The sequence below is a fragment of the Oxyura jamaicensis genome, chromosome 10 (assembly GCF_011077185.1).
Source record: "Oxyura jamaicensis isolate SHBP4307 breed ruddy duck chromosome 10, BPBGC_Ojam_1.0, whole genome shotgun sequence".
NCBI classification, from domain to species: Eukaryota; Metazoa; Chordata; class Aves; order Anseriformes; family Anatidae; genus Oxyura; species Oxyura jamaicensis.
Window position 1 is genome coordinate 21,392,832 of NC_048902.1, and position 27,606 is coordinate 21,420,437.

The 27,606-nt window shown below is 59.5% G+C and overlaps 1 protein-coding gene and 1 long non-coding RNA gene across 2 annotated transcripts in view; one reads left to right on the forward strand and one right to left on the reverse strand.

Annotated features, from left to right (window-relative positions):
* The first annotated feature begins 13,726 nt into the window (after window positions 1-13,726).
* Window positions 13,727-27,606, forward strand: part of MFAP1 (microfibril associated protein 1) — a 30,957-nt gene continuing 17,077 nt past the window's right edge. Inside the window, exons 1-2 of the mRNA XM_035335956.1 lie at window positions 13,727-13,855; window positions 15,562-15,566. Coding sequence (XP_035191847.1) covers window positions 13,727-13,855; window positions 15,562-15,566 — 134 coding nt within the window. The remainder of the gene's footprint in view (window positions 13,856-15,561; window positions 15,567-27,606) is intronic.
* On the reverse strand, window positions 23,107-25,902 carry LOC118172302. The gene is made up of 2 exons (XR_004753631.1): window positions 25,379-25,902; window positions 23,107-23,225 (listed from the first exon to the last, which is right to left on the reverse strand). It is a non-coding gene; the product is annotated as an uncharacterized LOC118172302 (long non-coding RNA).

Sequence of the window (27,606 nt, forward strand, 5' to 3'; positions counted from 1 at the left end):
GAGACGTGGGTTAGAGATGCCCATGGACTCTGGGCTGAAGAACGCCAGGAGGTATTGGGAAACCAGTGCCCTTCTGGGGCACAGGAGGGGCGGGAGCTCAGGTACGGTGGTGGAGCGTGTGTTGGTGCTTTGTGTGTGCCGAGGGATGGGGACAGGGACAGGGACAGGGACAGAAAGGTGCTGGGGCAGCAGCACAGAGCCTGGAGCTGGGGACAGCCCTCGGCCAGGCATGGGGCCGGTGCCACACAGGGCTCCCCAGCTGCACCCCAGTGGTCCCAGTTGCCTGGGGGAGTGGGGAGAGGACGGCAATCTGCCTCAGAGAGCCATCATCCCACACCTTCATTGACACCTCTTCCTCATCTTCCCAGGTTCTGCCTTTCTCCTTCCTTCTGCCAGTACCTTGAGCTCAGCCAGCAGAGCTGCAGCTCTCCCTGGCCAAATCCTGCCCCCCCCCAGCCTCTCACACCAAAGGAAATCACAGCTTATGGCCTGCCCAGCACCCGGGGCTGTGTGCACCTTGGGGACACTCTGCTGTCACCCTGGGAGCGTGCAGGGTTCCGGGGGGGACAAGGCAGCAGCACACCAGCGTGTGCGCAGAGCAGTCCCTGCCCGTCCCCGCTCCCACGTCCCTGTGATCCGCAGACTTCCCTCTGCCCACACACCAGATCGCTCCCGGTGCCAAGGACCTGCGTGCAGCCGGTGCCTGGGGTGGCATCATTGTCTTGGAAACAGCTCGGCGACACGCGCAGCACAGGCTTGGCGTGCACATGGCTCTGAGTGCGGCTCTCGGCAGCGCGGAGTCTGAAATAACTCGGCAGGGGAGGAAAGGCGAGATGCTCCAAGAGGTGCCGCGGCATGCCAGGCTGGCACCGTTCCACCACCAAGCGCTCTCCCATCGAGTGGCTAAAATAGAAATGGTTGGTGCAGCCCAGGGCTGGGGTGAGCTGCCTGCCCTCCGGCCGCCCCGACACGCCGCCTCCTGGTCCCGCAGCGCGGGGGCTCGGGTCCTGCCCCCCCCGGCACCCACCGCCAGCACCCGGAGGAGAGATTTGTGAGAAGGGCTGAGGGGGAGAGGGGCGGGTAGATCGGGGCTGCTCCCCGCACAAGGATGCTGCGAGTTCATCAGGCTAATTTGTCACTTCGAACTAACCCGCTTGCACCGGGTGTCAAAAAGGGGCTGGCTGCACGTGGCCCATGGGTGCCAGGGAGGCAGCCACGCTGTGGAAATCGTGTATTTGTTGACGTTTTTTTTTTTAAATGGAAAGCTTAAGAACTGTTATTATGCTGTGCGAAATTATTTCAGCAGCCCTTTGAACTGCTAAGCTATTCTCTGGGAATCTCAGCGCCGGGGATGACAATGTGGTAATTTATGCCAGCATCTCTCGCTCACTTTCAGAGCACGCAGAGAGGGCTGTTGGCACAGCTCCTCGCTCCTCGTTATGCGGTGCTTGGATGCCAGCTTCTTCACCTGAAAGATGGGGAGAAACGAGCCGCCTTCCGGGCTGCCTGGAGGAAAGGCCTGCGTGGGGCCCTTCCCCTGCGGAAAGGGAGCGGGGGGCCGAGCAGCAGGGGGCACGGCGGGGGTGTTCGCATCGGGGACCTGCATTTGCAGGGAGCCACCGAGCCCCGCGGGGCCCTGGCAGCACCAAAGCAGATGAAGCAGGCAGCGGTTATAATTACAGAGCCTGGAAAAGACACGGCAGCTTCCTGCGCTGAAGGAGCCTTCCCAGCACCTGCAGGAGCTCCAGGAGTTACAGCTCTGCACTAGAAATTGCTGCAGGGCGGGGGCTGGCAGGGCCCAGAGCTCCCCCCTGACCACCAGCCCTGCTCAGGCCCTGCTTTCTGCAGGGTGCTGGTGGCAGCTCAGCCCCACGCTGCCTGGAGCCTCCTGGCAGGGCACGGCGAGGGCAGCGACAACCAGGGGACACAGCCTGGGGTGCGTGCGGTGCTGTGGAGCTGCTCGGTGCACCCCCTCCACCCAGCCGTGGACGTCCCCCCGCCACGCTGCACCTCTGGGACGATGGCACAGCATCCACACAGCCCGGCACAGGCACCCGAGGTACGCGGTGCTGGAAACGGGCACCGCCTGCCCGCCAGACGCTCCGAGGTGCTGAGCGTCAGCCCCTGGCTGCTGCACGCGCCAGCACAGGAGGCTTCACACCACCCACGGCCCAGGGAGTAAATCCCTGGTTTGGGGTCAGAAGACGTGAACCACCACTATTCACAGTGAGCCCCCCGGGGGGCGGCCGGGGGAGCAGGGCTGGCACCACGGCGGCGGGGGCACAAACCTCGCTGCTGCCGAGCGGCGCGGGGAGCAGCAGCACGCCGGGCTCCCCCAGCTGCCGGGCACGGCTCGCTGCTGCACAGGCGGCAGTGGTTTGGTAACCGAATGTTATTTTTAGGCATTTCTGAGACAAGCCGCAGTGTTTTACAAGCGTCTCCGAATGTACGACAGCTAAAATGCATTTTGTATTTTTGTGCGATCCTGTACTTCGCGAGCCATGTGGCAATATTTGCCACACGACAGACACAAGGACGGTGAAACCTCCCCTGAAAATCACAGCTGCAGACGTTTAAAGACATCTCCTGTCTTTTATTTCTTGTCTCTTATTTCTCCCACCCCGTGTCAGACTTCAGGACTCGACAGCGGACGGGCACCCTGCGCCCTGCAGCGCTCCCAGCCGCCGTGCCAGCAGAGCAGGAGCCGGGCGGTGCCGCGGTCACCCAGCCCCGCACGGGTCCATCCCCTGGGCACCCCCAGGAGAGCACCCACGTACCTCGGGGAGCCCCTAGGCAGAGCCACGACCCCCCCGATTTTGGCCTCGTGGCAGACGTTATCCTCCCCCCGGCCCATCCTGGCACGGACGCATTGAGCTGCTGTTGGCAGCGCTGAGCCTCTGTCAAACCTCCCACGGGCACAGGATTGGATTTTACGGAGCTGCCTCTTCTGCGGGAGTCTGTGGGCTCCATCAGAGCCCACGAGGACCTGCAGGAGAGGGATGACTGAGAGGAAAAATAGCCAACGCTGTGGGCTGAACAGGGGCATTTTCCCCGTTTGGAGAACAGGCAGAATAAGCAGAAGTACTTAATAATATTTACTGCTGATTTCCCGGTCCGTTTACTCCCTGCACCGACGCTGTCAGTCCTGGGGGACCACTGGGCATGTCTGCCACCTCCCTGCCCACGGGGAGGTAAAACCACTCCAGGTCACCCCTGGGTGCCCCGCCAGGGCCAGGCTTCAGCGGGCAGCTTTCCCCGCGAGGCCCTGTCCTCGAGAGGCACCCTGCGAGGGCCGGGTGGAAACAACCCCACCGACTGCCCGCTGGCCATGGCACGAGCTGCTCCGATGGCCGCTCCGGGAGCAAACCCGGCTGCGCAGCCCCAGCACCCACCTCGTCCCGCCACGGGCAGCGGCAGCAGCACGAGGGGCATCTTCCCCGGCTGCCAGCACCAGTGGGATGCGATGGGAGCGAGCAGAAATCCCCATTCCTGCTCCTGTGGGAAGTCTCAGACAGTCTGCAGGAAAACCCGCGGATATTCCCAACGCAGCCGGTGAAGCTTTGCTAACTCCTGGGTACGCGCAGCGAGCGGAGCCACGAAAATCGTGCTTCTGTGGTTCAGCTCTGTAATACGAGGGAGTGTTCTAGGCACTGGGATATTTGCTGCACGAGGAGACAGCTCCAGCAAACAAGCACACAGCACTCAAGTTATATCAGTCTCCTGCAGAAACCCGGAGCTTGTCCTCCTTCAAGGCCCCTTCACGCCTCCTTCGTGCCTGCCTGGCTGCCACGGATCTGGCAGCGTGGGAGGCGTTTCCAGCAGGATTCCCCATCGCCCCCCCGGGCACCCACAGCAGCTCTTCCCACCCTGCAGAACGAGGCTGAAGCTGCCCCTCTGCCTCCCGGGCACACGGCGCGGTGGCACCTGCGGATGGAATAGCTCCGCACGTCTGCCTCCATTAGGTTTCAGCGTCAACAGTGCATGGGGGAGAAGCCATCTATGGCAGGGGACACCAAATGAAGGCTGAAATGCGAGGTGGAGCCGAGCTCCCCCGTTCCCTCACCCTCACACCAGGCCAGTGGCAGCACTCGGGCCCGCCGGGTGCCCCCCGGGGCTGGGCGAGGCGGGGGCACAGCCGAGGAGCGCAGCTTCAGATCCTCCCCTGAACTTTGGTCCCCCAAGAAGGAGCGTGCTACTTTCTGTTCTCTAATTAAACTGATATTGCATCTTACTAGCAAAGGAGTAAACAAACAATTAAAGGCTTGATGAGGTGTTAAATGTGGCACTTGCAGGAGCAGGGAAGGAGCTGAACGAGGCAGCACGGCCCTGGCTGCGGCAGGGAGCTCGCTGCGGGCGGGGAGCCCCCGGGATGTGCCTGGGGAAGGGGCGAGCCCTGGGCAGGGTGCGGGCTGGGGGCTCCCCTGCTCTGCTCGGGGGTCGTGCCCCCTCCTCCCATGGGACTGGTGAGCAGACACACAGAGCTCTGTGCCAAAACTGCTGTGCCTGTGGGGCCGGAGCCCTGGACCCCACGCTCTGCGGGGGTGTGCTGCAGGTCCCAGAGCTGCTCTCAGCGATAGCCAGTAAATCAGTGCTCATTTCAGTGGCTAGCAATCCCCAAAATAAGACACACATATATAAGGGCATTTTTTTTTTCTTTTTCCAATTTGCTGCTTTCACGGAAGGATAAAGAGGGCTCCAATCCTTCCATGCTCGGAAGAGCACGCCAGACCTTTATTCAGCAATACTAAAAGCGGATCTGGCAAAGTCTATTTTTGACATCCCCCTGGATGCTTTGGAAAACCAGGCTCTGCTCTCACAGCTGGGAGGAAAGAAAGCAGCAAAGCTCTGCCTGCATCTCACCAGGCAGCGAGCCCCTGGAGGGCTTGGGGGGCTCTGGGGCATCGCCTGCCCCCTGCTCAGCACCCGGACCCGGGACAGGCGTTCCTCGGGGCTGCCACAAAGCCTCCGATGCGAACCACCCGCAGGGCAGCCCTGCACGCTCAGCAGGGCAGAACTGCTCTCATGCAGGTATCTGAAAATGAAGACCAGGGTTACTCAGCCCCTGACAAGACGGGGTAGCAGCTGCACTAGTGCCACAAGGCGTTTTGGCAGCCAGGCACCGAGGAGAGGCCCCGAGGCCGGCAGCTGCTGAGCTCAGGCGTGTCTCCTGGTGCCGGTGCAGGAAGGTGCTGGGCAGCATCTCTGGATCACCTTGGACAGTCTGTGCCAGGGCTGGACACACCGTGCTGGGCACGTAATCCCCAGGGCCACCGGGATTAGCCCAAGAAGCAAGGACAGCAGGCTGCTGCTGCAGGTGCTCCCAGGGACAGAGCTGCCAGCTGGGAGCTTGCGGCCAATGTTACTACACATTACAGCCTATCTCTAATTAAGAATTTAATAACTGAATCTCAGGGAGCAACTAATTACTTATCACTGTGGAGAAATTGTTTCTCCCTGTCTCTCTATCAGCAGATTTGCAAGACGACGAAGTGCTCCCGGATCCGCTTAGAAGCGATGGTGCAAGGTGCCGGAGCCACACGACTGGTCTGGGTGGGTGAAACGAGCCCTGTGGCAAAGCTATGGGCCTGACAGCATGGGCAGCTGTGGGCAGGGCACCGGCGTCGGTCGCTGACCTGGTCAGTCCCCCACGGGGAGCACTGGCACCCCATCACCGAGCGCTCAGCTCTGTGAGCTGCTTACGCAGCGGGGGGATTATCTGCACCAAGGGCACCCAGGGATGCCCACGGCGGCTGGGCGGCCCTCCCACATCCTTCAAACACCGCCGCAGCCGGAGAGCTCCACAAACAAAGCCAAAGAGCCCAGATGCAGCCAATTGTCTGCAGACATCTGTTTATCACCAGGAGACCCCACTCCCAGAAGCACAGCTCCGTCGCTTCGCACAAACAGCGCCTGCCGGGGCACTGCTGGAGCGCAGCAGCACGTGCTGAGCAGAGCAGCCAGTGGCAGGGGGCAGACCCCGAGGTGAGGATCAGTTCCCCAGCCCTTCAGGGCAGCCAGGGAGTGCCCCAGGGTCAGGCAAAGTTGCCCCATCACTGCAGCAAACCAGCGTCCCAGAGCAAACACGGCTCCATCAGTCAGGGGGTTAACTAGCTGAGAGGGAGGGCAGAGACCTCCTCGCACCCTCATTCTCCTTCCTGGAAAGGCAGAGCCCTGTCAGCCTCAGCCTCATTAACCACCTCTCGTTATAAAAACAACTGTGGAGCTGCAGCACCTGGCGAGGCCCTGCTGTCCCCAGCTCTTGTCCCCTGCCCGAGGGGTCCCACGCAGCCACCGGCACCGGGAGCCGCGCACAGAGCCCGGCACGGGCCTGTCCCAGGAGAGCACCCGTGGCCATGTGCCCGCACACCGGTGTGCCCCCAGCACCCCCCTCGTGCCGAGCCCAACGCCCACCACCCCTTGGTTTAGCAGGGGATGAGTCCCACTTCTCACGGCCCCCAGCAGCTTTGCTGGGGTCGTGTCAGCTCGGCTGTGTGCGTGGCGCAGACACCGCTCACTTCTGCCTGGTTCTCCACGGCAGCTTTGCAGACGCACACATCGCCCTCACCACCCAGTGAAGGCGCACAGGAGCGATCTGCCCAAGGTCACACCTGCAGAGAGAGGCCCCCGGTCTCCCCGTCCTCGCTGGGTGTTATTTTAGCTGTGTTCATAAACGGGCACTAACGAGCGCAGACACAAGCCACGGAGCTTCTCCTGGGACCTGTGGCAAGCGGGATCAAATCTTGCCTGGAGTTCAACCGGGAGAAAATGCAGAGGTTCAGCACACATTGCTCACTTCTGTTCTACAATAGGATTTGCTGTGACAGGCTCCCATCAGTCACAGAAGACTGACAGGTTTATTTTTAATCAGATTAAGCATCTGCTGCTGACAGAGCACATCTTGGGCGCAGCCTGGGCACTTTCCAGCCAGCAGTGCCCACGGGGGGATGCGGCAGGAAAACACCAGGGGAGGCAGCGGCTGAACTCAGCTGGCTCCTGGATGCATTCTGAGATCATTTTAGGTCAGAAGTGAGAGCAAAGCAGCAGCAGAGGCTGGCTTTGCCCGCACACCGCCGCGCTCCAGGCAGGCTGGCACCCGCGCCGGTGCAGATGCTGGGCTCTGTAGGATGTTTTCGTGTTGGTTGCAGAAACAAATAAAACAAAACATTTGCTAATGCAGGGAGATTCTTCTGGATATGGCAAATTCATCAGATGTGATTCATTCCCGTGCTTTCTCTGCAGGACAGGCTGGGATTCGGGGATCATTGGGCTGGAAGGGAACACCGCTCCCGGGGACGGGAGCAGCCCAGCGCTGCCCAGACCCTCGCCTGCTTCGGCTCCAGCAGGAGCGGCTGGGCTGCAGCATCGGGGTCATCCCAAGCACCACTACCAGCAGAGGATCTCGTACAGCCTCGTTAAGTTGTCCTAATGAATCCGGAATAAATCAGGAAACAATTACTAGCCAATTCGTTACATTTCAGTTTCCAGGCACCAGCCTCCCTATGACATGCTGCTTAGTCCAAGAGGTGTCTGCTGCCAACATTTCCCCTCTGACCGACCTCCAGACATCTCTGTGAAAGCAAATGGACCCAAATCTCAGTCTGCAGGTCTCTGGCTCCTCGCCTGCACCCTTCTGTGCCCAGCACAAAGACATGTACCCGAGGGGAGCCCAGCGACCCAACGCCTGGATCTGTCACGTGCAGGTTTGGGTAGGAAAAGAGAATTTTTCCTCTATTACAGCTGTATCCACAGCTCACTAAAAATAAGGATTGTGTCTTTTTTTTTTTTTTTTTTTTTTTTCAACGGGCGAAAGCTGATGATAAAAATCTCCGTGAATACCTCATCAGGCTGCCTACTTTCCCATAGATTTTCTGTCGCAAAGGAAGCGTTTCCAGCAGCCGGCTGGTGCATTGAAACCAGGACTGTGGGGGGACCCACATCAATTTCATTTGAAAGAGGGATTTTTCTACTAAATCCTATTATTCCCGATAGCATCACAGCGCCGTGCGCCCCACTGCTTTTCCCCCACGACACAGAGCAGGGATGCAGGACCAGGGCAGGATGCAGGATGCGTGCCGGGCACCCCAGCGGGGTCAGAGCACTGCAGCTGGGCAGAAATACAGCCATGAGGGCTCGGCTCCAAAGGTACAGAAAGCGACTGCAAGGATGCCAGAGGCTTCATGAGCTGGGACATTGCCAGCGGGACCGGAGAGGGCCCCTGCCACGAGGTCTCCTCTGGTCTGATGGCTCTGGTGCCATCAGGGGCCACCGCCACCTCCCCAGGGCCAGTTGCTGCCCGGGGCTCTGTGGGGGCAGCCTGGGCACATCCCAGCCCCACGTCCCTGCTGCGGGTCACGGCTCTGCAGCAGCTCGTTAGAGGGGACCCCCCGAGGGGGAAGGAAGAGGTTTTGTTCCTAGAATAAGCCCTGAAGAACGGCATCCTCGCTGCCTTGAGTCTGCCTGTGCAGACACTGAATCATAAAGCGAGCTGGCATTTAGAGCAGCTGGGTTCTTCTAAGCCAAAATATTGTTCAGTCCTAGCAGGAGAAGCGCAGAGCTGATTTACAGCCCCATGGGAGGGCGCGAAGGGGGCTCTTCTAGAGGCACAGGGCAAAGAATGGGGGTCAGCGGCCACTACAGAAACCCCCATCAGTGGGGCTCTGCCGTGGGGTGGGGGGTCCAGCCCCGGGGGGGCCTCCTTGCCCCATGTAGCCTGATGGGGGCCGGAGGTGGGTCCAGCCCGGCTGATGCCCTGCATTAAGAAGGGACCAAGGCGAGACCCCTGGAGGTGGCCCCGGGGCTGTCCCCAAGTTATGTGTGTGGACAGTGACACAGCCGCTGCTTCTCCAGCCCCCAGCGGTTCTGCATGGGCTGAGGCCCTGCCCTGGGGTTTTCTAACTTCAGGAGTTTTGTGTGGGTCTTTCCCAAACCACTTCCCAACCGTGGGTATCCTTTCTGCTGCAGAGACACACAGAATTAGACCTGCTTTCCAATAATAGCCTCAACGCCATATCCTCCTCCAGCCGTTTTCATAACGCCGCTGCCTGCTCTCGCGGGGCTGCCTTAGCTCTGATCAGCGGCGTTACGCAGAGCGACACGGAGTTCGCTGCTCCCCACCGCCTCGGGAAGCCTTTAAATGACTGCTTGCCAGAACGCAGCCCACTATCAGGTCTCCTTTGTTTCCAGGTGCCTGGCTTTATACTCCTCCAGATCAAAACATATGTTTGAGCAGCCCAGCTATTGTGCAACCCAGATCACCCCACCAGCATTTACATAACCTGCAAGCCTCAGTAGCAGCGATTTGTTTCCCTCTAAATTGCTCATAAAAAAAATAAAAATTAAACATACTGATTGCTGCAAGCAGACACTTCCCCCAGGGTATTGATTCCTCGCTTGCAATTGCTTTAGCAGGTAGCAAATTTTAGCTTGCCCTAATGCAGAAACCTTATGAACCATTAGCATCCCATGCAGACGTAGGAAACGCTGTGATTGCTCAGGTCTGGTGAGGCTATATTGGGATACAGCGAGCAGAAACCACCTCAGACAGAAACCCGCTATTTTTCCTGCTTGCCTTACATATAAGGAGGAACTCCAGGCCACAGATCCCCACAGGAGGCACCCGCACTCGGCATCGGCAGTCACCGAGCAGCCCCACAGACCACACGCAGAGCCCACGAAAACCTGCCCAGCACAAGCCAAGCAGCACTTCTCCCCCTCCTTTTTTTTTACTTCTGAAAATGACCCAGAAACACCCACACCAAGGCTGCCTGCACTTCCCATTTATGTAGCTCGGTGCACCTGGTAGCTGCTAATGAGGGATAATTAGCCTTCAGCTCCCTCCTGCCGCTTCCCAAGGAGCGGTTCTGCTCCCCCGGCCTCCAGGCTGGCTTTTTCCCTGCCCTGGCCGCTGCCGGGTGCAGGAGCGGTGCTGTGCGGGGTGCCCGGCCGCGGCTGCGAGGGCCATGGGGCCATCTGCAGGGCCGCGGGGCTCCCAGCTGGAAGGGGCAGCCGGGGTCTGTGCCCCCCTGGCACAGCGCTCCTGGCCCCGGGACAAGGACAAGACTGGGTGCTGGGAGGGAGCAGAGCCCAGCTGGGGGGTTCGCCAATCCTTGTCCCCTAGGCTGCTCAGCTTCAGGTGCAAGGGAAGAGAAAATAAAGCCCAGCCCCAGTACATGGAGGATTTCAAACTTCCCAGCACAACAGGGACCGAAGGGCTGGAGGGGAAGGGACCGAGGGCTGGCGAGGGGTGTTGGACAGCAGCAGCCCGGGAGCATCTGAAGTGCAGCTTCTCCTCGCTCCGGGGGAAATGTGGTACACGGATGCATATTGCAGCACTTCAGAGATCATGAATTAATTCTGAAAAAGCTAAACATCAAACAATCTTTGAAATTTTCACATTTCGTGTGTTTTAGGTGTTCAGAACAGTGCTATAACGACTGCACACGCTCCCATTGCTTATGGCTATAGGCGAGGAACAAAGCTGCCGTGTGGGTATCCAAGAGCTCCCTCTGTGCCTGGAACCACACGGACAATCCAGATTTCCGCTATTTCAAAGCCAATTTTGTTATTACAGCATAGATTTTTTTTTAAGCTGGTCTGTTCATAATGGTATGAAACCAGAAAAAGTAGGAATTCCTGCACTGAGAAACAGCAGGAAAAATACAGTATAAAGGCATAAGGTTTTGCCTGGCAGTGAAATAAGTGAGTTTCAAATGTCAAGCCTGCTGAGTTCTGCTGCATACGAAAGAGCCCTTCCAAGCTGTCTGAGATGTCACAAACGTTGGATTTTGTCTCTCTGTTCCAATTGACTTCAGTAAATGGCAAAAATGCCTCTAAAATACAGCAATTGGCAGTATTGGCTGCACAAATAAATAAGCTTGTCATCATTTTATTTTTTTCATTTTTCTAAGTTAAAAATCTTCTCGCTGCCAAACGCTACCCGTTGGACTGATCTCTGTGTGTACGCACAATTAGCAGGAACAACGGGACGGGAACAGAACCGGGGGAGGTGTAAATATGACCTCTGCATTTCTGCACATTGGCTAATTGAAATGCGTTAAAAAAATGGCCAAGACTTGAGCAAAGCAAATATCTAGAGAGAAACTGGCTCTGGGACAGGGCCCCGCTGCCCATCGGTGTGTCACCAGCAAGCCGGGGGGCAGGGACCTCTGGGTCCCCACACGCCCTGAACCTGCGGGCCAGCAGCGGGTGCGCGTGTCCCTGCGTGGAGAGGACAGGTCCACCGGGGGACCCCTCTGCCAGCCCCTGCTCCCTGCTGCACACCGCAGGCACCGGCACCCAGGCTGTTGTCCCCGCTCCTCCCAGGCCACAACTTTCTTTGCGGTCCTAGAAGTGGCCGGAGAGACCCAGGGACCGCGTGGGGCAGGGAGGGGGCTCCATCACCCATGGGGGTCTGCTCGGCCTCCAGCCCAGCTGCTTCAGAGCTGGGAGCGTGGCAGGGCTGGGGGCTGCCAGGGCTGCACGGCCACCCAGGGGCCATGCCAGCAGCCCCCCCCATGGAACAAGAAGAGCAGACAGGGACACAAGCAACTGGGATCGTGTGCTGGGGTCAGGTACGTGGCTGGCTGTGCAGCACCAAAACGGTGCGATCACGCCGTACAGCTTGCAAAGGCAACAATATATTTAGCTTGTCTCTGCCACAAAAAGACTACCATGGATTCAGGACAGCGTTTTGGATCGCATTTACATTTGCTAATTTAGCGAGGGCCTGTCAAAGCCATTTATCTCAATGTTGACTGTTGTCGTAGAAGCTTGTTAGCAAGTTGTCAGAGCAGATATTGCTGTTGAATCTGAATAACAGATCAGGTGTCAATTGCTGCAGAGCTGTTTGTTTAGGGGATGGATTTAGAAATTCAGCCGAACGAGAAGGAGCTGTGTCTGTAATAAGAACGTTATGATGTCAGTACTCCACGAGGTTTTGCAATTACAGCACATAATTTTACAAAGCTGCTGCTTCAGAAGTTAACGTGCAACGCCTGCACCAGCACAGCGTTACTCCACGACAGGGGGTTACTCCCAAAGCCATGGGGGTTGCTCACAGCCAGGAAACAACCGGAAAATCACGGGGTGAGAGCCTGTACCCCTGCTCGGTGTGGGCAACCCAGGACCTGGCAAGGGATGGGGCCAGCACTGACCATCACTGCCAGCACCTGGGGCCCTCTGCCCTCCACGGGAGCAAGCCAAGCTCCAACGCTCAGCAAAATGCCTCGTTTTGCTGCTGGCCCACACTGATGGGCATTTCTTTAGGAGCCACAGGTGCAGCGCTCGCAGCATGGGCTGCATCCGCAGCAGAGCTGGAGCTGGGCAAAACCAGCATGACCAAGGGGACTGATGTCCCCCGGGCACACAGCGCACCCAGAAGCCCCCCAGCGGGGGTCTGCAGCCCCCTACTCCCACCTGCACGGCCCCAGAATGGATCCAACCCAGCCGCGCTCCCCCCGAGGAGCGTCGCGGGGCTTGGCTCGCAGTCAGGCGTGATTCAGAGCAGTAACATTTCCCAGGGCCTCGCCGAGATGGGCCCGTGGGCGAGGGGGAGCTGGCACTGCCGGCGCTGGGGGAGGCGGGCAGGGAGGAAAGAAGGGACGAGCCTGGTGCAGGTGGCTCCGGGCGGACCAGGAGCCCAGCGGGCTGCAGCCCCCGGCATGGCTCAGCCCCGCCAGGGCACCGGTGCTGCCGGGACGGGCCCTGGCACCCCCTGCTGTTTGGAGGCAGCTGCAGCCCTAGAAGAAAAATCCGTAACGCAAATCCCTGCGGAGACCAGACCGGGTGCGAGGCCGCCCGTGCCCCCCGCTGCACGCTCACCTGCACGGCCGCAGCATCGCTGCGCACACCCGGCTGCGTCCAGCAAACCGCGGGGCGCTCACTTGGGTCCCAAGCATCGAGAGCAGGAACAAGGAGTACCGAGGACAAGAAGTCATCGATGTGAACGTTGAACAGAGAACGCCACTCAGGCACCACTGCCCAGCCCTTACTACCAGGGGTTTTACATTTAGACCTGTAAGAAAGTGAGGCTCTTTTGGGGTTTGTTTCGATTCCATTTTCCCAGGTTTTCTTCAGCCACAGCCCTGCAGCCCCTGGCATTCTTCCCAGGCTGGGGATGCTCTGCAGCACCGCTCGTCTTCACGTACATGGGGCCAGGCCCCCGGGGCATGAGCCCAGGGCTCAGCCCTGGGGAAAAGCCCTGGTGAGGAACCGGCCCTGAGCCCCACGGGAGGCGCTGCCCTGGCCCCCGCCGCCCGCACTCCTCCTTCCTTCCCCTTTTGCAGCTTTGTAATATAAGTGGTGAATGTAAAACAAAACAAAAAAAAATCATGATCTAATTAGCAGCCTTCAGCTACAGCATTGAATTAGCAAAAAAAGAGTGAAAGTGGGTTTAATTAAAACTGTTGCTGGAAGAGAATTTTGATTAACTGATGTAATGCATTAAAATTGCAAATCCCAGAAGCTTAAGTGACAGATAAAATAGCGCAAATGGTTTACAAATTAATTTACTTTTTTTTTTTTTTTTGAAAACAAGCATGCTGCATATTATTAAAAATTAATTAGTCCTAGAGCGAAGATCTCACAGAGGCTGGAAGAGCAGGGGCTGTGGAAACGATGCACGTGTCCGTTCGGGGTGCTGGGACACCGCTGGCCCTGCTGTGTCCCCAGCCCAGGTGGCACCACGGGGGGACCTGAAGCTGTCTGTGCCCCCAGCACCACATCCAGCATGGAGGAGACAACCAGGGCTGACCCATTCCACTGCCACGGGAGCACCAACACTAAGAAATGGGGAGTTTTGGGGCACTTCTGTCTGCCCTGGGACAGGAGGGCTGCGGGGTGGCCCTGCTGCAGGACCCTGCGGGGAGGCCAGCTCAAAATTCCTGCTCAGGGATTCGCAGCAGGTGACAAGGATGTGACGGAAGCGCCAAGACCAGCAACATCAAGCTGAAATATTCACTGACACCATTCTGTGTCTACACCTCTATAGTTTTAATTCCCCGTTCGACACACCGATGTCGTCGCCATACCCAGTTGCCATGGGGACTCGCAGTACCCTCAGTGCTGTGCCAGGGCTTTTCTGCCTGGTGGGCTCGGGGCACCCCAGCAGGGTCCGGCCGCTCAGCCCAGCTCGCAGCGCGGCTGCCGGCCAGCACAGCCCTGGCAGCAGGAACGCCAGCACCAGGAGGCACCAGCACAGCTCCAAGGCGGTGTCCCCGGGCCGCCTGCGCTCACAGGCGCGGTGCTGCCCGCTGCTCTCCCTGCGGTGCTCAGTTTGTTTTACCTGGCTCATCACTGGGTCCGTGCATGTCCTTGAGGACTTCAAGGAGGCGCCGTTTCTGCTGACAAAATTAGCACCAACAAGTAGGACATAAACCAGCATCTGAAGTAAACCCAGTACCTTCCCGTGCCGCAGGAGCCGCAGCTCAGGCAGGAATTTAATTGTACCCTTTAGGCTTCTGATAAAGTTTTTAAAAGATACAGCAAAATACAAAGCACTGCAGATTTCCAGAAAGCATTGCATTTCTCATTGAACACAGCAGGGGGGGGGAGAGGGGGGGAGGGGGGGGGGATGAATAGTTAGAAAATGGAATATCCTTAAAGAAATGTGTTAACCCTTCATGGACGGCTGTGCTGCCAAGCTGCAGGCAGCTCTGCCTCTGGCACGGTGGCATCCGCGGCCCCCGGGGACAGCGCGGGTCCCTCCTCGGGCTGCAGGGGCTGGCGGCTGCTCCGGCGATCCCGTGCCCAGCCCTGCTTCCCACAGCACCCTGCAGCGCCTTCTGTCCCCCGCAGGGAGACAGGCAGATGGACTGCCATTACGCATGCCTCCTTTCCCTAGGAAACCTGGCTAAAAACCCCACAGAACACAAAAATAGGAAAGCGCTCTTCAAGGAAACAGGATCTAGAGCAAAAAACACGGAATGCGTCCAGGTCATCCCCGGGCACTTGTCCTAACAAAAACATCCTTACAGCCTGTGTTGGCTTTCTATCCAGCTGAGACGGTCCCATCTTCAAAAAATAAAAATAAAAACCCACTGACTACAGCCAGAATATGAACAAATCAGCTGGGACGAAGCCCAGGCCTCAGCGCCAGGTTGAGCCCCGATGGATGCTGGTGGCTGGGGAGCGCAGCCCTGGCCAAAAGCTGGCCCAAAGCTGGCACCCTGCAGGCGGCCCCATCTCTGCACCTCCCTCCCCACCGCGCTGAAAGCTCTCCAGCGGGCAGGGCCGCCCCGCAACACCTCCAGGTCTCGTCTTTGCAGCAGGGGTAGCAAGACATTTGCGCGGTGCCAGCACGACCCCGCGCCTTTGGGCACCAACAACCTGCTTTCGCAGGTACAAATGGACCAGGATAAAGGCAGCCTGTAGCCCCAGACACACTCGTGGCACATCGCAGCGCACTGAGCTCACAGCCGAGGAGCTCTGCTGCCTGCATGGAGCAGGGAACGTGAGCAGCCCACCGCTCCTGGTCTCGGAGGGGGCCCTGCACGGGCACGCAGGGCGCCGGCAGCCACGGAGCGCGGCACGGGGAGCTGGGGAGGCTCGGCCGGCGTGGGAAACGCGTCCTGATCTAGCGGGAGCTGAGTGGCAATTCCAGCTGGCTGATCTCATTTTATTACAGATTACATAGATGTTCCCAGGAAGATGGGTTGTCAAATCTAATCTCATTATGCATTCCTGGTATGTTTGCCGCACGCCCTGCTGTAGCGGCACACAGAGTGCCAGCGCAACCCAGCCGACAGCCCAGCCCTCGGTGCCAAGGGCAACAACGGCTGTGGCGAGGCGGTCGGCGTCCCCCAGGAGGGGAACGCAGCCCCTGGAAGCCCCCGCTGCCCCCTCGGGGTTGTACCACCGGCTACCTGGTGGGAGCAGCTACCGCAGCTACCTGCCAGGAAACACAGACGTCGTGGTCATTTGCAGCAGCTCAGAGTGACACTGAGCTGCTGCCTCAGCCTGCAGTCAGCTGCAATAAAGCCCTCTGTCTGCAGCACGCCAAGCACCTCTTCCTCCCAGGCGCCTGAGCTGGGTGTCCCCGTGCCCTGCAGCCAGCACAGAGCGCTGCGCTGTGCCGCGGGCAGGGGACGGCTGGTCACAGCCCCCAGGTACCTGCGGAGGGGTCGGCGGCCACCGCTCCTGCTTTGAAGCTCAGCAGCATTATTTCACAAAAAGCTGGGTCTTAGAAGGAGAGGGAGAAAGCATAGCTGGCGCATTACACACACAAGAGGCAGAACGGTATTTGTGTGGTTGCCACAGCACCCCCAGATCTGACCAGGCACCTCAGCAGGGAGGAACAACCTTTGTTAACAGGCATTTGGGAGGTGACAGAGGCAGCTAGGACAAAGCTCATGCAGCGTCTTTAAGGTGGCTGGCTAGGAACAGGTCAACATCGCAACACTGCTTCCCCTCCTGAGGGACATCTCTGTGGCGGGACATCCCTTGGACATATCGGGTATTGCACGAGTGCCCCCGTTCAGGTGTTAGGCTCGGAGCATTTGGCAGCAGCAGCCCCGCTCTTCCTGGGCACTGCTTAAGGAACCACATTTGGAAACTCAGCTTATGGTGGGCTCACAAATTCCCCAGCTTCCACCCACCCTCCCCTCTCCAGCCTGCTAAACATGGGCATCCTCTGCCCACCATGCAGCCAGCCCCAACACCCGCAGGCTGCCCCGTGCCATGGCCACAACCTGGTGTCCCCAGGGTGCTCCCTGCAGTGACAGGAGGTGATGCACAGGGAGCAGCTCCTGACAGCCAGCCCCTGAGACAGCCTTTGGGTCTCAGCAGCAGCAAAAAGTGGTCCCAAGGCAGAAGAAAGTGAGCATGAAGCCAGGGGAGGCAGCACAGGGCTCTGCTGACTGTAGCAGGCACAGAGCTGCTCAGCGCACCGGGATCCAGCACTGGGACCGGGGAGCCAGGCACCCTCCGGGCACCGGTGGCCTCGGAGGCACAGCTGGGGGGATGCCTCCGCTCAGAGCAGGGAGCTGCCAGCACAGGATCTGGCCACGGAGAGCCGGCTTGCCTCTCTCTCCCCAAACTCCTCGCCCAGCTATTAATAGCTTCTCTATTTGGGGAACATTTTGGCTGGTACATTGCAGCTCCTGCCTGCATCTCATGAGCAAGCATCATGCACCAGCTGACAGTTGCTGTGGGCACTGGCTCCCTCCGCAGAGCCGGCGGAGCCGGGGGGGGGCCCACGCTGACCCAGCACCGCCAGCGGTGCCCAGCAGCACCCGCACGCCCCCAGTGCCCACAGCCAGCCTCCTCCAGGTATTTATTCTTCAGAATTCAAGCTGTGATCTGCCTTTGGTGGCACCTCACTCCTGCCCTGTTTGCTGCTCCTGCTCACACGTGGCTGGGAAGCGGCTGCCGGACTCGGGCCGGAGCCTCCCCACCACGCACCGCCACACGCGCTGCTCACACGCAGAGAAGCCCACGCTCCCTCTGCAGAGGCACAAGGCTGTTTGCATGGTGGGAGGTTGTCTTGTTTTGCTGTACAGCTGACTCCCATCGGCAGCTTAAAGGCTAAGCAGTTATAATTAACGGAGGCACCGGCATGCACACACAGATGGGGGCTGGGGCAGAGCTCCCCGGAGGAGCTGTCACGGAGCAGCCCTGTCCCAGGCCGTGCCCACGAGAGCCCCCAGGAAGGGCTGCACCCACCCAGCACATCCTCGGTCAGTTGCTGACCATGGGGAAAGCTGCTGCCCTTCCCAGCAGAGGGGGAACTGCCAACAACCCCTGCAGGCAGAGCCCAGTCCTGCCCCAGGTCCTGCAGCCCCAGCCCCATCCTGCCCCTTCCCAGACCCTGCTGGGCCCCCCAGCACACCCCAGGCACACACAGTGCCAGCCCCACACAGCAGGGAGTGATGCCACCATCCCGGCCATGGGGATTTCGGAGGGGGTGTGCTGGCAATGCGAGCAGCAGGATGTATTTTAACACCGTTAAAGTTTTGCTAGTCGCTGACACCTATTTTTGTGTGCACCATTCACCCTTCCTTGCTCACTGCATCCATGCTGCAGTGCCAGGCTGCGTCCGGGGGGCACATCCGCAACAGGCTGCGCTCAGCGCACCCGCAGCTGGGGCTGGCCTCCACGACAACCTGGTTTGGGGACAGCTCGCCGAGCACCTGGACTGGGTCACACCATGCAGGAACACGCGTGAGCACCGGGGCACTTTGGAGGGGAGGGCACCAGAAGCACAGCACTACGCTGGCTGCTTCGTGCGGCAGCAGGGCAGCGCACCGGTGCCGGTCGCACTGGAGATGAGCACCTGACCCACTTTCCAAGCCTGCCTCAATCCAGCACTGCTCTGCAAGGAAAGCAAGTGAGAGCTGAGGAGTGAGAACCAGCTCCTTCTCCTCCCAACACCTTCTCGCTAAGGCTGAGCATTTCACTGCAGAGCGGCAAAGGAGAGCTGCCGGCGCTTTGGCACCAGCCCAGCAGGTCTCAGCCTCTCGCCTGCAGGACAGGCGCAGAGGGGCACGTGGCAGTAACAGAGCAGCCTGTACCCAGAGCAGGGAACAAACCCATAGGAAAATGCCCCAGAGGAAATAACCGGCAACTCTTCGCACCCTCCAAGCTGCGCGTTTCACCAACAGCACCCATGGGCTCACCTGGCAGGCATGGACGTGCAGCGCTGGCTCGGGGGCGGTGGGAAGCGGAGGGGCCCAAGCAGCCAAGCACTGGAGGCCCCCAAAAAACAGCTCTGATCAGGAGGATAACTTGCAGAGCCCAAGCCAAATCACAGACTGCTTGGATGCTACAGGCAGCATGCCCTCATGGGAGGCACAGCTCACAGCCCTGCCGTACACGGGGGGCTGCGCAGCACCTTACCTCTGCCCCCCAAAAAGCAGGGGGTACTTGGCTGCCTGCAGAGGAGACTCCTCAAGCTCTAGGAACATGGTGCAGCCCCCCAGACTGGTCAACACCCCAGTGCCCTCTGATATATGAAGGCTCTGGGTCGTTAGTGCTGGGCAGCAGCATGTGTGGGGCCTGCCCAGCTGGCCCCGCGTGGTGTGAGTGCTGGAGCCGGGGGCCCTGCTCTGCCCCGTCCCTCTGGCATCCTCAGCACGTTTCTGGGCACCCCTCTGCCTGCGGCTCTGCTGGTGCTGGGCCCGTGGCTCTGTGGAGGTGGGCACAGGCAGCACGGGGAATCAGCCCAACTCCGCCTGTCAGCAGACTTCACCTGGGGAATCAGCTCAAAACACCCCAAAGGGGCCAAGCTTTCAGGACGAGGTACAGCAGGTAAAGGGGCCGTACAGAAATACCCTGCACAGCGTGAGGAACTGCCTGGATGCTGCTGGGGCCGTGTGCTCCTTGTTACCTGGCCCTGACCACGCGTGGGTTCCTGCTACAGCTGGCTCCAGCTCGCACATCCCCAGCACGCCGAGGAAATCTTTTCATCTCCCCCAGCTTTGTGGGAAGGGTCGTGCTTCCTCCCAGGTAGAGGAGAGGTTCAGCACAAGCAAAGTGGAGGCAAACAGGCGGAAAAGCCCTGTGCTCTGCTCCCAGGGTGCTTGCAAAGCGCAATTGTTCTGTGGCCAGTTGTGCTCATGAATAAACACAACCACTAACAGCATGTTTTGCGTTTGCCCATGGGGAAGCATTTTTGCCATTTCTTGCTCGAAACCCTCTAAATGCATCACTTCCCCGATTCCCCGTGGAGATGTTTCCACAAACAGAAACTGCGATGCTGCTACACGTGGATACAGCCTACTGAATTTTTTAGAAATCCCATCTCGCTCACCTTTTCAGGGAGAGCCGCAGTGGGGAGCGCTCAGCTCCTTTCCCCGAGGCATCAGCTTTGCCGAAGCCTACGAGCCGTTCTGCCTGCTCGCCCTGTCCGGGGAGCAGGTCGCTGCCTCCCACCACAAAGGGAACAGCAGCTGCCAAAAATGCGTGAGGGGACCGGTGGCATCGCAGGGCAGGAGCCGGCCCCCAGAAGGGCCCCAGTGGGGGCAGTGGGACGGGGGCACCGCGGGGCTGGGGCGGGCAGGAGCCGTGTGCCCGTCGTGGCCCTCCCGGTTGCGCCGTGCTTCTCCGGCGCTGGCTCCTTACAGAGGCTGCTTCTGAGCTTGGCTCCGGTGCATTGAACAAGCAGCCTGAATTTGAAAATAACCAATCTGTCAGCCTCATTCCTAAGAGTTTTTTGGAAAACCCTGCAGGCAGGTGCAGGTGCCACATCAATATGTCAGTGCTCTAATGACGAGTTCATAATATTTTCTGCTTGCATTCCGCTGTCTCCATGTATTAGCAAACAGGCTACTCCCAAACGCTGCTCTCTGGAGCCAGGGGTTGCAGATTTAATAACAAAATCATCGTTGTAAATCATTAGTTGGTGATTCAGCATGGAAATACCTCATTATCACTTAAGCATGTGCAGTATGTGACTTATGAAAACCTCTGAATTATGACTAATTAAGCGCGGGCCGAAAAATATCCCAGATCAGAACTATAGTCGCCCACTGCAGGGAATTAAATATTTGAGGCCAACAGAACTCCTGGACATCGGGAGGTAAATATATGCAGAAGAGGTTTTAATTGAAAAATATGTGGAGAGCAGAAGTGTGCTCAGAAAGCTCCCATTCCGAAGCGTTGGGATACTTAGCAACATCACCCTCTAATTAACAGAATTTTTTAAATCTGCAACATGCTAATTAATTTCTGTATTAATCACAAGAACTTTGAAAACTGGCAGATCCCAAACCTCTTTGAAATAAATCCACTTTGCTTTGCAGCAGCCACCCCCCGAGCCGTGGGCGCTGCGGTGCGGACAGCCGGGGAGCCGCGGGGCGGCAGGTCACAGTGCGGGGCCGCAGGGTGCCCACCTCGGCCGTGCTCAAACTTTGGGTTTTCCCCCCCAAAAAAAGCATTTCAGTGTGTTGCCAGAGCAGAACCAAGGTGGTTTCCCAGACGTCGCCTGCATCTTGTGCAGCAGCACCGCTGGCACGTGCAGCTCGCTCCCCACCTGCGCAGCTCCCTGCATGCAGCTCTCCTGTCGGGGGCTCCTGCGGGCAGTGCCCGGCCCTTCCCCCGCGGTGTGGGGCTGCAGGGTGTGGGGGCACGGAGGGGAGGTGAAGGTGAGGTGGGGTCGCAGGGCTGTGAGCCGGGTGGGCCCCAGCCCCTGTGGCTCCGGGTCGCATCCCCGGGTCCGTCTCGCGCAGCCAGCAGGAAGCAGGGGGGCTGAGCTGCCTCTGAGCGAGCCTCTCACGCTAAGAATGGGCCTAAAAATAAGCTTTTAATACACTCTTGCATCCTGTCAAAGCTTTAAATAGCTGTTTGGAGCTCAAAATTTAAAAACTGTTGAGCTCAAATCATTTATGACAACTTGGGAGCCAAAAATAAATGGGGACGCGGGAAGAGGAGGAGCCGGTCCCCCACCGTAGCTGCAGAGGAGCGTGTGCCGTGGCTCCGCCACCGGCTGCCTCCGGGCTGCAGCCGTGCCGTGGGTGGGCACGGGGCGCCACGGGTGGGCACGGGGTGCTGTGGGTGGGCACGGGGCACCGTGGCGTCCCCGGCTGGGCTGCACCGCTGCAACAGGAGCAGCAGCCTCGGCAGCCCGAGCGTGGCCCTTACAAGAGCTGCTCAATGCCCCCCCGTCAGCTCGCAGTGCTTTTGCTCCATCCAGGAGCCGTGCCACGCGAGGTTTATCCGCTGCTCCTGCAGCCCGAAGGCAGGCAGAGCCGGCCGTGGGAAATCACACACGGAGCTGGCGGTGGGCAGCGGTCCCGCGTGCAGCCTGCGAGATCAGCCGTGTTTACCCTGCAGGGCAGAGGGTGGCAGGAATGCTCCTGACTAGTAAATTAAGTCAAAATGACACGTGAGGCAAGGAAGAAGTATATCCCCGAAATGCTAAGTCACCGGAGGGACAACAAGATGGCGCTGGGCTCTCATAATTGTGATCTATTGCAAAGATGTTCCTCTGCCCCATAAAATGTTATCCCCCGCTCTACAACAGTTTGTAATAAGGAAAGCACAGGGAACGCTTTCTTGTCTCATTCTCCAAAGAAATAGATCCGTAGAACATCTTATGCATTTCCTATCCTTGTTATAAATAGGATGAGCTCTCTTGTAAAGAGACAAAAACGAACGGCCCACTATCTCCCATGTAAAATAAATTATTGTCTAACATGCTGAGAAGCAGCCCTGACCCAGCGTGCTCGCTGCAAAAAATGTGCTGCCTGCCAACCGAGCTGCGGACCGCAGGGGAGATGCGCTTGGGACACGGGAGGAGAGAGCAGCTACTGCTGTGCTGCTGCTACAGGGCAAGGGAATTTCCAAATCAACGCCTCGGGGATGGCCGGGGAACGCTGGTTGTGAAGCAGCCACCCACGTGCTGGAGCTCGCACAGCCCTGGTTTCACCCCCGTGCCCCTTCCTGGCTGCGGCGCTCCCAGCGTGGGTCCCTGCCCGCACCGGCGAGGGGTCCTGAGCATGCCACAGCCACCCCCGCGACACCCTCGGCTCCCCAGCATCTGCTGGGAAGTAGCTGTGCTTTTAAGGAGCTGGATTTTGCCCGGTTCTCACAGCAATTTCAGGCTCGGTGGTCTCTGGGGAAGCAGCTCAGGCCTGGAGAAGTGTCTCTGAGAGAGCTATTTTAAACCAAATCGCGGCTGCCTAGGGCACGCGGGCACACGGGCACCCTGGCTCTGCAGCTGCTGAGGCAAGACCCAGGTGCAGCCCTGGTGCTGGGGACACATCCCTGGGTGCCACCGGGCCATTTGGGTGCAGGAGCCACCCCCGCAGCCCCTTACAGGCATCCTCAGCCAGCACAGCCACCAGAGCCATCTCTGGGGGCAAGGGGACCCGGGGCCGGGCGCTCATGCCTGGTGGAAAACTTTCCGTCTGCTGCACTGTGATTCCCAGCTCGCTCATCGCATCTTGTTTTCTAAAAGATCACCCAGGGGCAGCGATGATTCCTCCGTTACATGACGCAGACCTTCCCCGCTGAGCGCCGTGCCGGTCAGGGTAGGGCCCCGGGTCCCGCAGGGGGCAGGCTGACATCTCCCCTCCCGCTGCCCGCGCCGCACAGCTGCACCAGCACCGCGATGCGCGCCGGGCTGGAAGCAATCACTGCTTGCGGGCTTTCCAGAAATATTCTGCTCTCTTGTTCACTGAACTTTGATCTTTTATTCAATTTTCATTCCTCTGGAAAACTCGGAGACAAAAAGGATGCCCCGACGCTTTCAGCCGGGGAGGAGGGCTGTGAACGATGACAGTGCTGGCTGCCTGTAAGAAATCACAAACAAGGCTGAGCAGGGAGGTGTTCCAAGAGCACAAGGCCAATTATTTCATTATTTTTTTCTGAACTTTGCAGGAACTGACATCTCTGCAGCCACTGCTCTCTAGATAACAAGGGAAGCGGAATGTTTCCCCTCACCCCCTCCCCGTGCTGACGGAGGGCAGCCCTCCTCTCCTGCTCGCTGTCATTAGCGGGAGGAAGCAGCGAGCTGCAGCTCCGCGCTCTCCTCCTAAAACAGCTGAGTAGGAGGTGATGGAAAAAACATGTTTTCCCAAATCCCTGGCACTTTCCGCTGCAGCACTTGGCTCTGGCTCCTCCTGCATCTTGCCGCGTGCTTAGTGCGCTCCCTGGCAGCGCGGGGCCAGCCCAGCTCCGTTTTCTGTCTCGCGCACGCTCCCCAAGGTTGAATGCAGCTGATGTGCAGGCTCCTGCACTGCTCCTTTGCACCAAGAGCAGGGATCTACATAACACTGGAAAACCTATTTTTTGTGGGTTTCTCTGTAAAGAGCCCTTGCAAGGGGCTCGGCTGCTTGGCAGGGGCGGGGGTCCTGCACCGGGGCTGCCAGCTCACCAAAACCTCGGGCTCACGCCACGCCGCAGAAAATCCCCAGCTGCGTTTAATCAGCATTTTCCTTGGTCGTACTGGAAACCTTTCAGAAGCACAGCTTTGTTCCTGCTTATTTATGTTGAATTGCTTTTAGGGGGCTAATTCCCAAACAGATGCCTACGCAGGTGCACGCCTGCAGAGTGCGGGCTTGATGGGAACAGGCTGGATCTGCAGGGGAAGGGGGTGGTTTGCTGCCTGCTGCAGGAGAGGGCAATAAGGGAGCTGATGCTGAGAGGGGCAGAAGTGGCTTCGGCAACCCAGTCACTCGTAAAAGCCAAGGAGAAGCAGTGGGGTTTGCATCCACTGTCGGGACATGCAATTCTCTGCTCCAGGGAGGGGGCTGACAGCGAGGGGGGCTGTGTGCAAGGCACTGCTGGGCCCCTGGGGAGCTCAGTGCCCGCAGCAGGGCCAGCACAGGCGGGGTGCAGCTCGTCTGGCTGCAGGAGGGGTCTCTGCCAGCCCCGGGCAGCCCCAGGAGCACACTCGGAGGCTGGGACAGCCTTGGCAGCATCTGCCTGGCACCCGCAGCAGGTCCTCTCCCTGGGTGCTGCTGCCACTGCACCCACGGGTGTGGGTGACCTCCAGGAGCACCAGGGCACAGCAGGGGCCATCCCCGTCAGACCCACGCTGGGGCGCGTCGGGCTGAATCGTGCTCCTGCACAGAGGAAATGAGCAGCGCAGCTGAGGTCTGCCTGGGCCCTGCACAACTGCCCGCAATTTTCACTGCTTCAGGCGAGGTTTAGGAGTTACAGAACGAAGCTGCAGCCCCCAGGAAGGTTTCCCCCAGGTGGCAACATGGGACCAGCACGTCTCCTGTGCCGCACGGCTGGCGATGGGTGGATAGGGGGGTATGCGCTACCGGCAGCTCCCCTGCCCTGCACCGACCAGAGGGTGCCTTGTGGGCAGCAGAGGGACACGGGAGGGAAGAGTGATGGGCAGAGGGGCTGCAGGTGTGGGGCTGCAGCAGCTCCCTTCCCGACAGGCATTCAGTGAGCATTAGCGCGGTGCCGTGCACGCGGTGCCCCAGCACCTCCCGGCTCCGTGGCACGGTGCTGGGGGCTCGGACGGACGAGGCTGCTGGGCGGCAGGCCTGGGGACAGCCCTGCTCCTGTGTGAGCTGAGTGCTCTGGGGAAACAACTTCTTAGAAAGCAAAGTGCAAAATCAGGTGTGACTCTGCACCCTCCTCTTCCACTGCTGCCGGGCAGGGGGGACACTCAGCTCCCCAGGGGATCCGGCCCTTCAGCAGCAGCGGGGCCGTGAGCTGCGCTCATCACCCAGCCTCTGATTCTGGGTGCTTTACAAAAGTGCCTCCGTGCAGAAGCTACACTGAAAACAATTTTGCATACAGCCCTTTCAATTACTAATCTCAAATATTAAAAGGATGTATCCCACAACAGCAGAACAATGTGGATGTGAAAATGAAACTTAATAATGAATAATTTGCTCTCTAGGGGAAAAAAATGCCAAATGGAAGTACATTGTACTTGCAGTCATGTCATTACAGATGTAGTAATTTTGTAGTTCTTACCAACCTCTCATGAAAACAGCACTCCTGAAGCACCTCAAAGCGAACTCCCGGGAAGGCTTCCCGAGCCCTCCCAGCGCAGCGCCCGCGGTGCCGCAATCCCCTGCTCAGAGTGCTGCCGGAACGGGATCAGGGATCCAGAATGGCAAATCGAACGGGAACGTGTCAACAGGAGCAGAGAGGAAACAATGATCTGGGAGCAGCACACAGAGCCAAACCTCGGGAAGGCGAATGTGGAGGTGTCAGGAGCAGCTGGAAGCAGGCAGCAGCCTGGGAGCGGCACAGCAGAGCAGGCTTTGTGGACTGGTAGGAACTGAACAATTCTTGTCTTTTGCCTGATTTTTATTTTTATTTTTTCCTTTTTTTTTCTTCCCTGCACAACGGTATTGCGACTCCCTGCACATTCCGGGGGGAGCAGCAGCAGACCCAGGGGAGCACCTGCAGGGCCTGGGTCCCACGCAGGAGTTCTGGGGGCGCAGCGGTGCCTCGGCGGGGCGGGCGGCAGCCCCCTGGCAGCAGGCGCGGTGCGTGCCAGCCCTGCCTGCGTGCTGCCCCATGGCCATCGGCCACGCCGGGGAATTCCTCCAGGTGGTTTGCACGCTGAAAAGAGCACCCAGGGAGCTGGGACACCCGCACAGGGACCGAGCAGGGGCCTGGGCCAGGAACCCTGTTTTCTTGGGCTATTTTTTTTTTTTTTTTTTAAGGAGAATCACTGGAACATTTGCATCCACCCTCAAGGCCCCAGCACCCTCCTGCCCCAGAGGCAAGACCCAGCCTTGTCCCAGCTCATCCAGCTGCAGGAGGCACGGCGAGCCCTGGCGATGCTGTGCAGCCCAGGAGACGCTGTGCACACCCGGGCTCCAGCCCCGGGCTCCAGCCCTTTCTCGCCCCGTCTGTGGCTCGGCTGTTTGCAGCCCTCTGAGCACCACGTCCTGGGGTGGGCATGGGGCAGGGCTGCAGCGCTGGGGTCTGGGCTCCAGATTTTGGAGCCCCCCCCGCTAGCCCAGCCTGGCTCACTGTGCCCGTACCCTCTGGAGGGGGGTGCAGCAGAGGGGCCCCCAGGCCCCCGTGTGCCAGGGCTGCATGCAGGCGGGCCCTGATGAGCAGCTCCTTGTGCACAGAGTCCTTCTGCTCCCTCAGCATCCCTGCCCTGGCGGCACAAAGGAGCTCTCTGCTGGAGCAGCCCGACTGCCCCTGCTCCTCGCCATCCACGTGGCCGGGACATGTGTGGCCTGGCAGGAGCTGTGCTGTGCGCTGCGGGATGCAGGGGCTGGGGCTGGCAGGGCCCACAGCAGCGTGTTTAAATACCGCTGCAACTTTCCTGGTGAGCAACCAGCACACACCCTGCTGGCAGCAAGTGCTGGGATCCCGGCCGTGATCGCCTTGGAGTGGCTTACCTGGGCTGCCAGCACCCGTGGCGGTGCCACACCGAGACCCCCGGGTGTCCCCCGCCGGGGGCGGTGGGCACGGAGCCGTGGAGGCAGCACAAGGAGGTTGCCAGGTGTGAGCCCTGTCAAACCCACCAACATCCCGCAGGGGCTGCGGCCGGTGCCCCCCAGGGCAGAGCCGAGGGTTGCACCCCATCCTGCTGCACATGGAGCCGGCCACAGCCGCTGCTGCAGGTGACATCCAGCGGCCACGGGCTGCTGGTGCAGCCGTCAGTGCATCCATCAATGCAGCCGTCAGTGCATCCATCAATGCAGCCGTCGGTGCATCCATCAATGCAGCCATCAGTGCATCCATCAGTGCATCCATTGATGCATCCATCAATGCAGCCGTCGGTGCAGCCACTGCAGCCCCCCACCCCCAGCCCCAGCGCCTCGCGGAGCTCCACGGCTCCCCGCCTTCTGCCACCAGCCCCACTCGGGGTGGAGGATGGCACAGCCGTGGGGCCGGAGGAACCTCGCAGCACGGAGCTGTTGGGCTCCCAGCATCACTGCACTGCCCCACAGCTCCGGGGCCTCCATGCTCGCTGCGCACAGCCGAGCCCTGAGCCCTGCACGGGGCGGGACAGGGGCTGACGTGTACCAAAGCCCTGGCAGAGCCCAGGCCATGCCCCACTGCCCCCCGGCCAGCTGCCCCCTGCCTGATGCGCCCCACACACCCCTCCAGCAGGGCCACAGCAGCCACCGGCAGAGCCCGTCCTCCTCCCCTTGGCACCGCAGGCAGGACGGGGGGCTGCTGCTGGGGATGGGGGGCACAGGGCAAGGGCCCCCATGTGAGCTCAGCTTCACA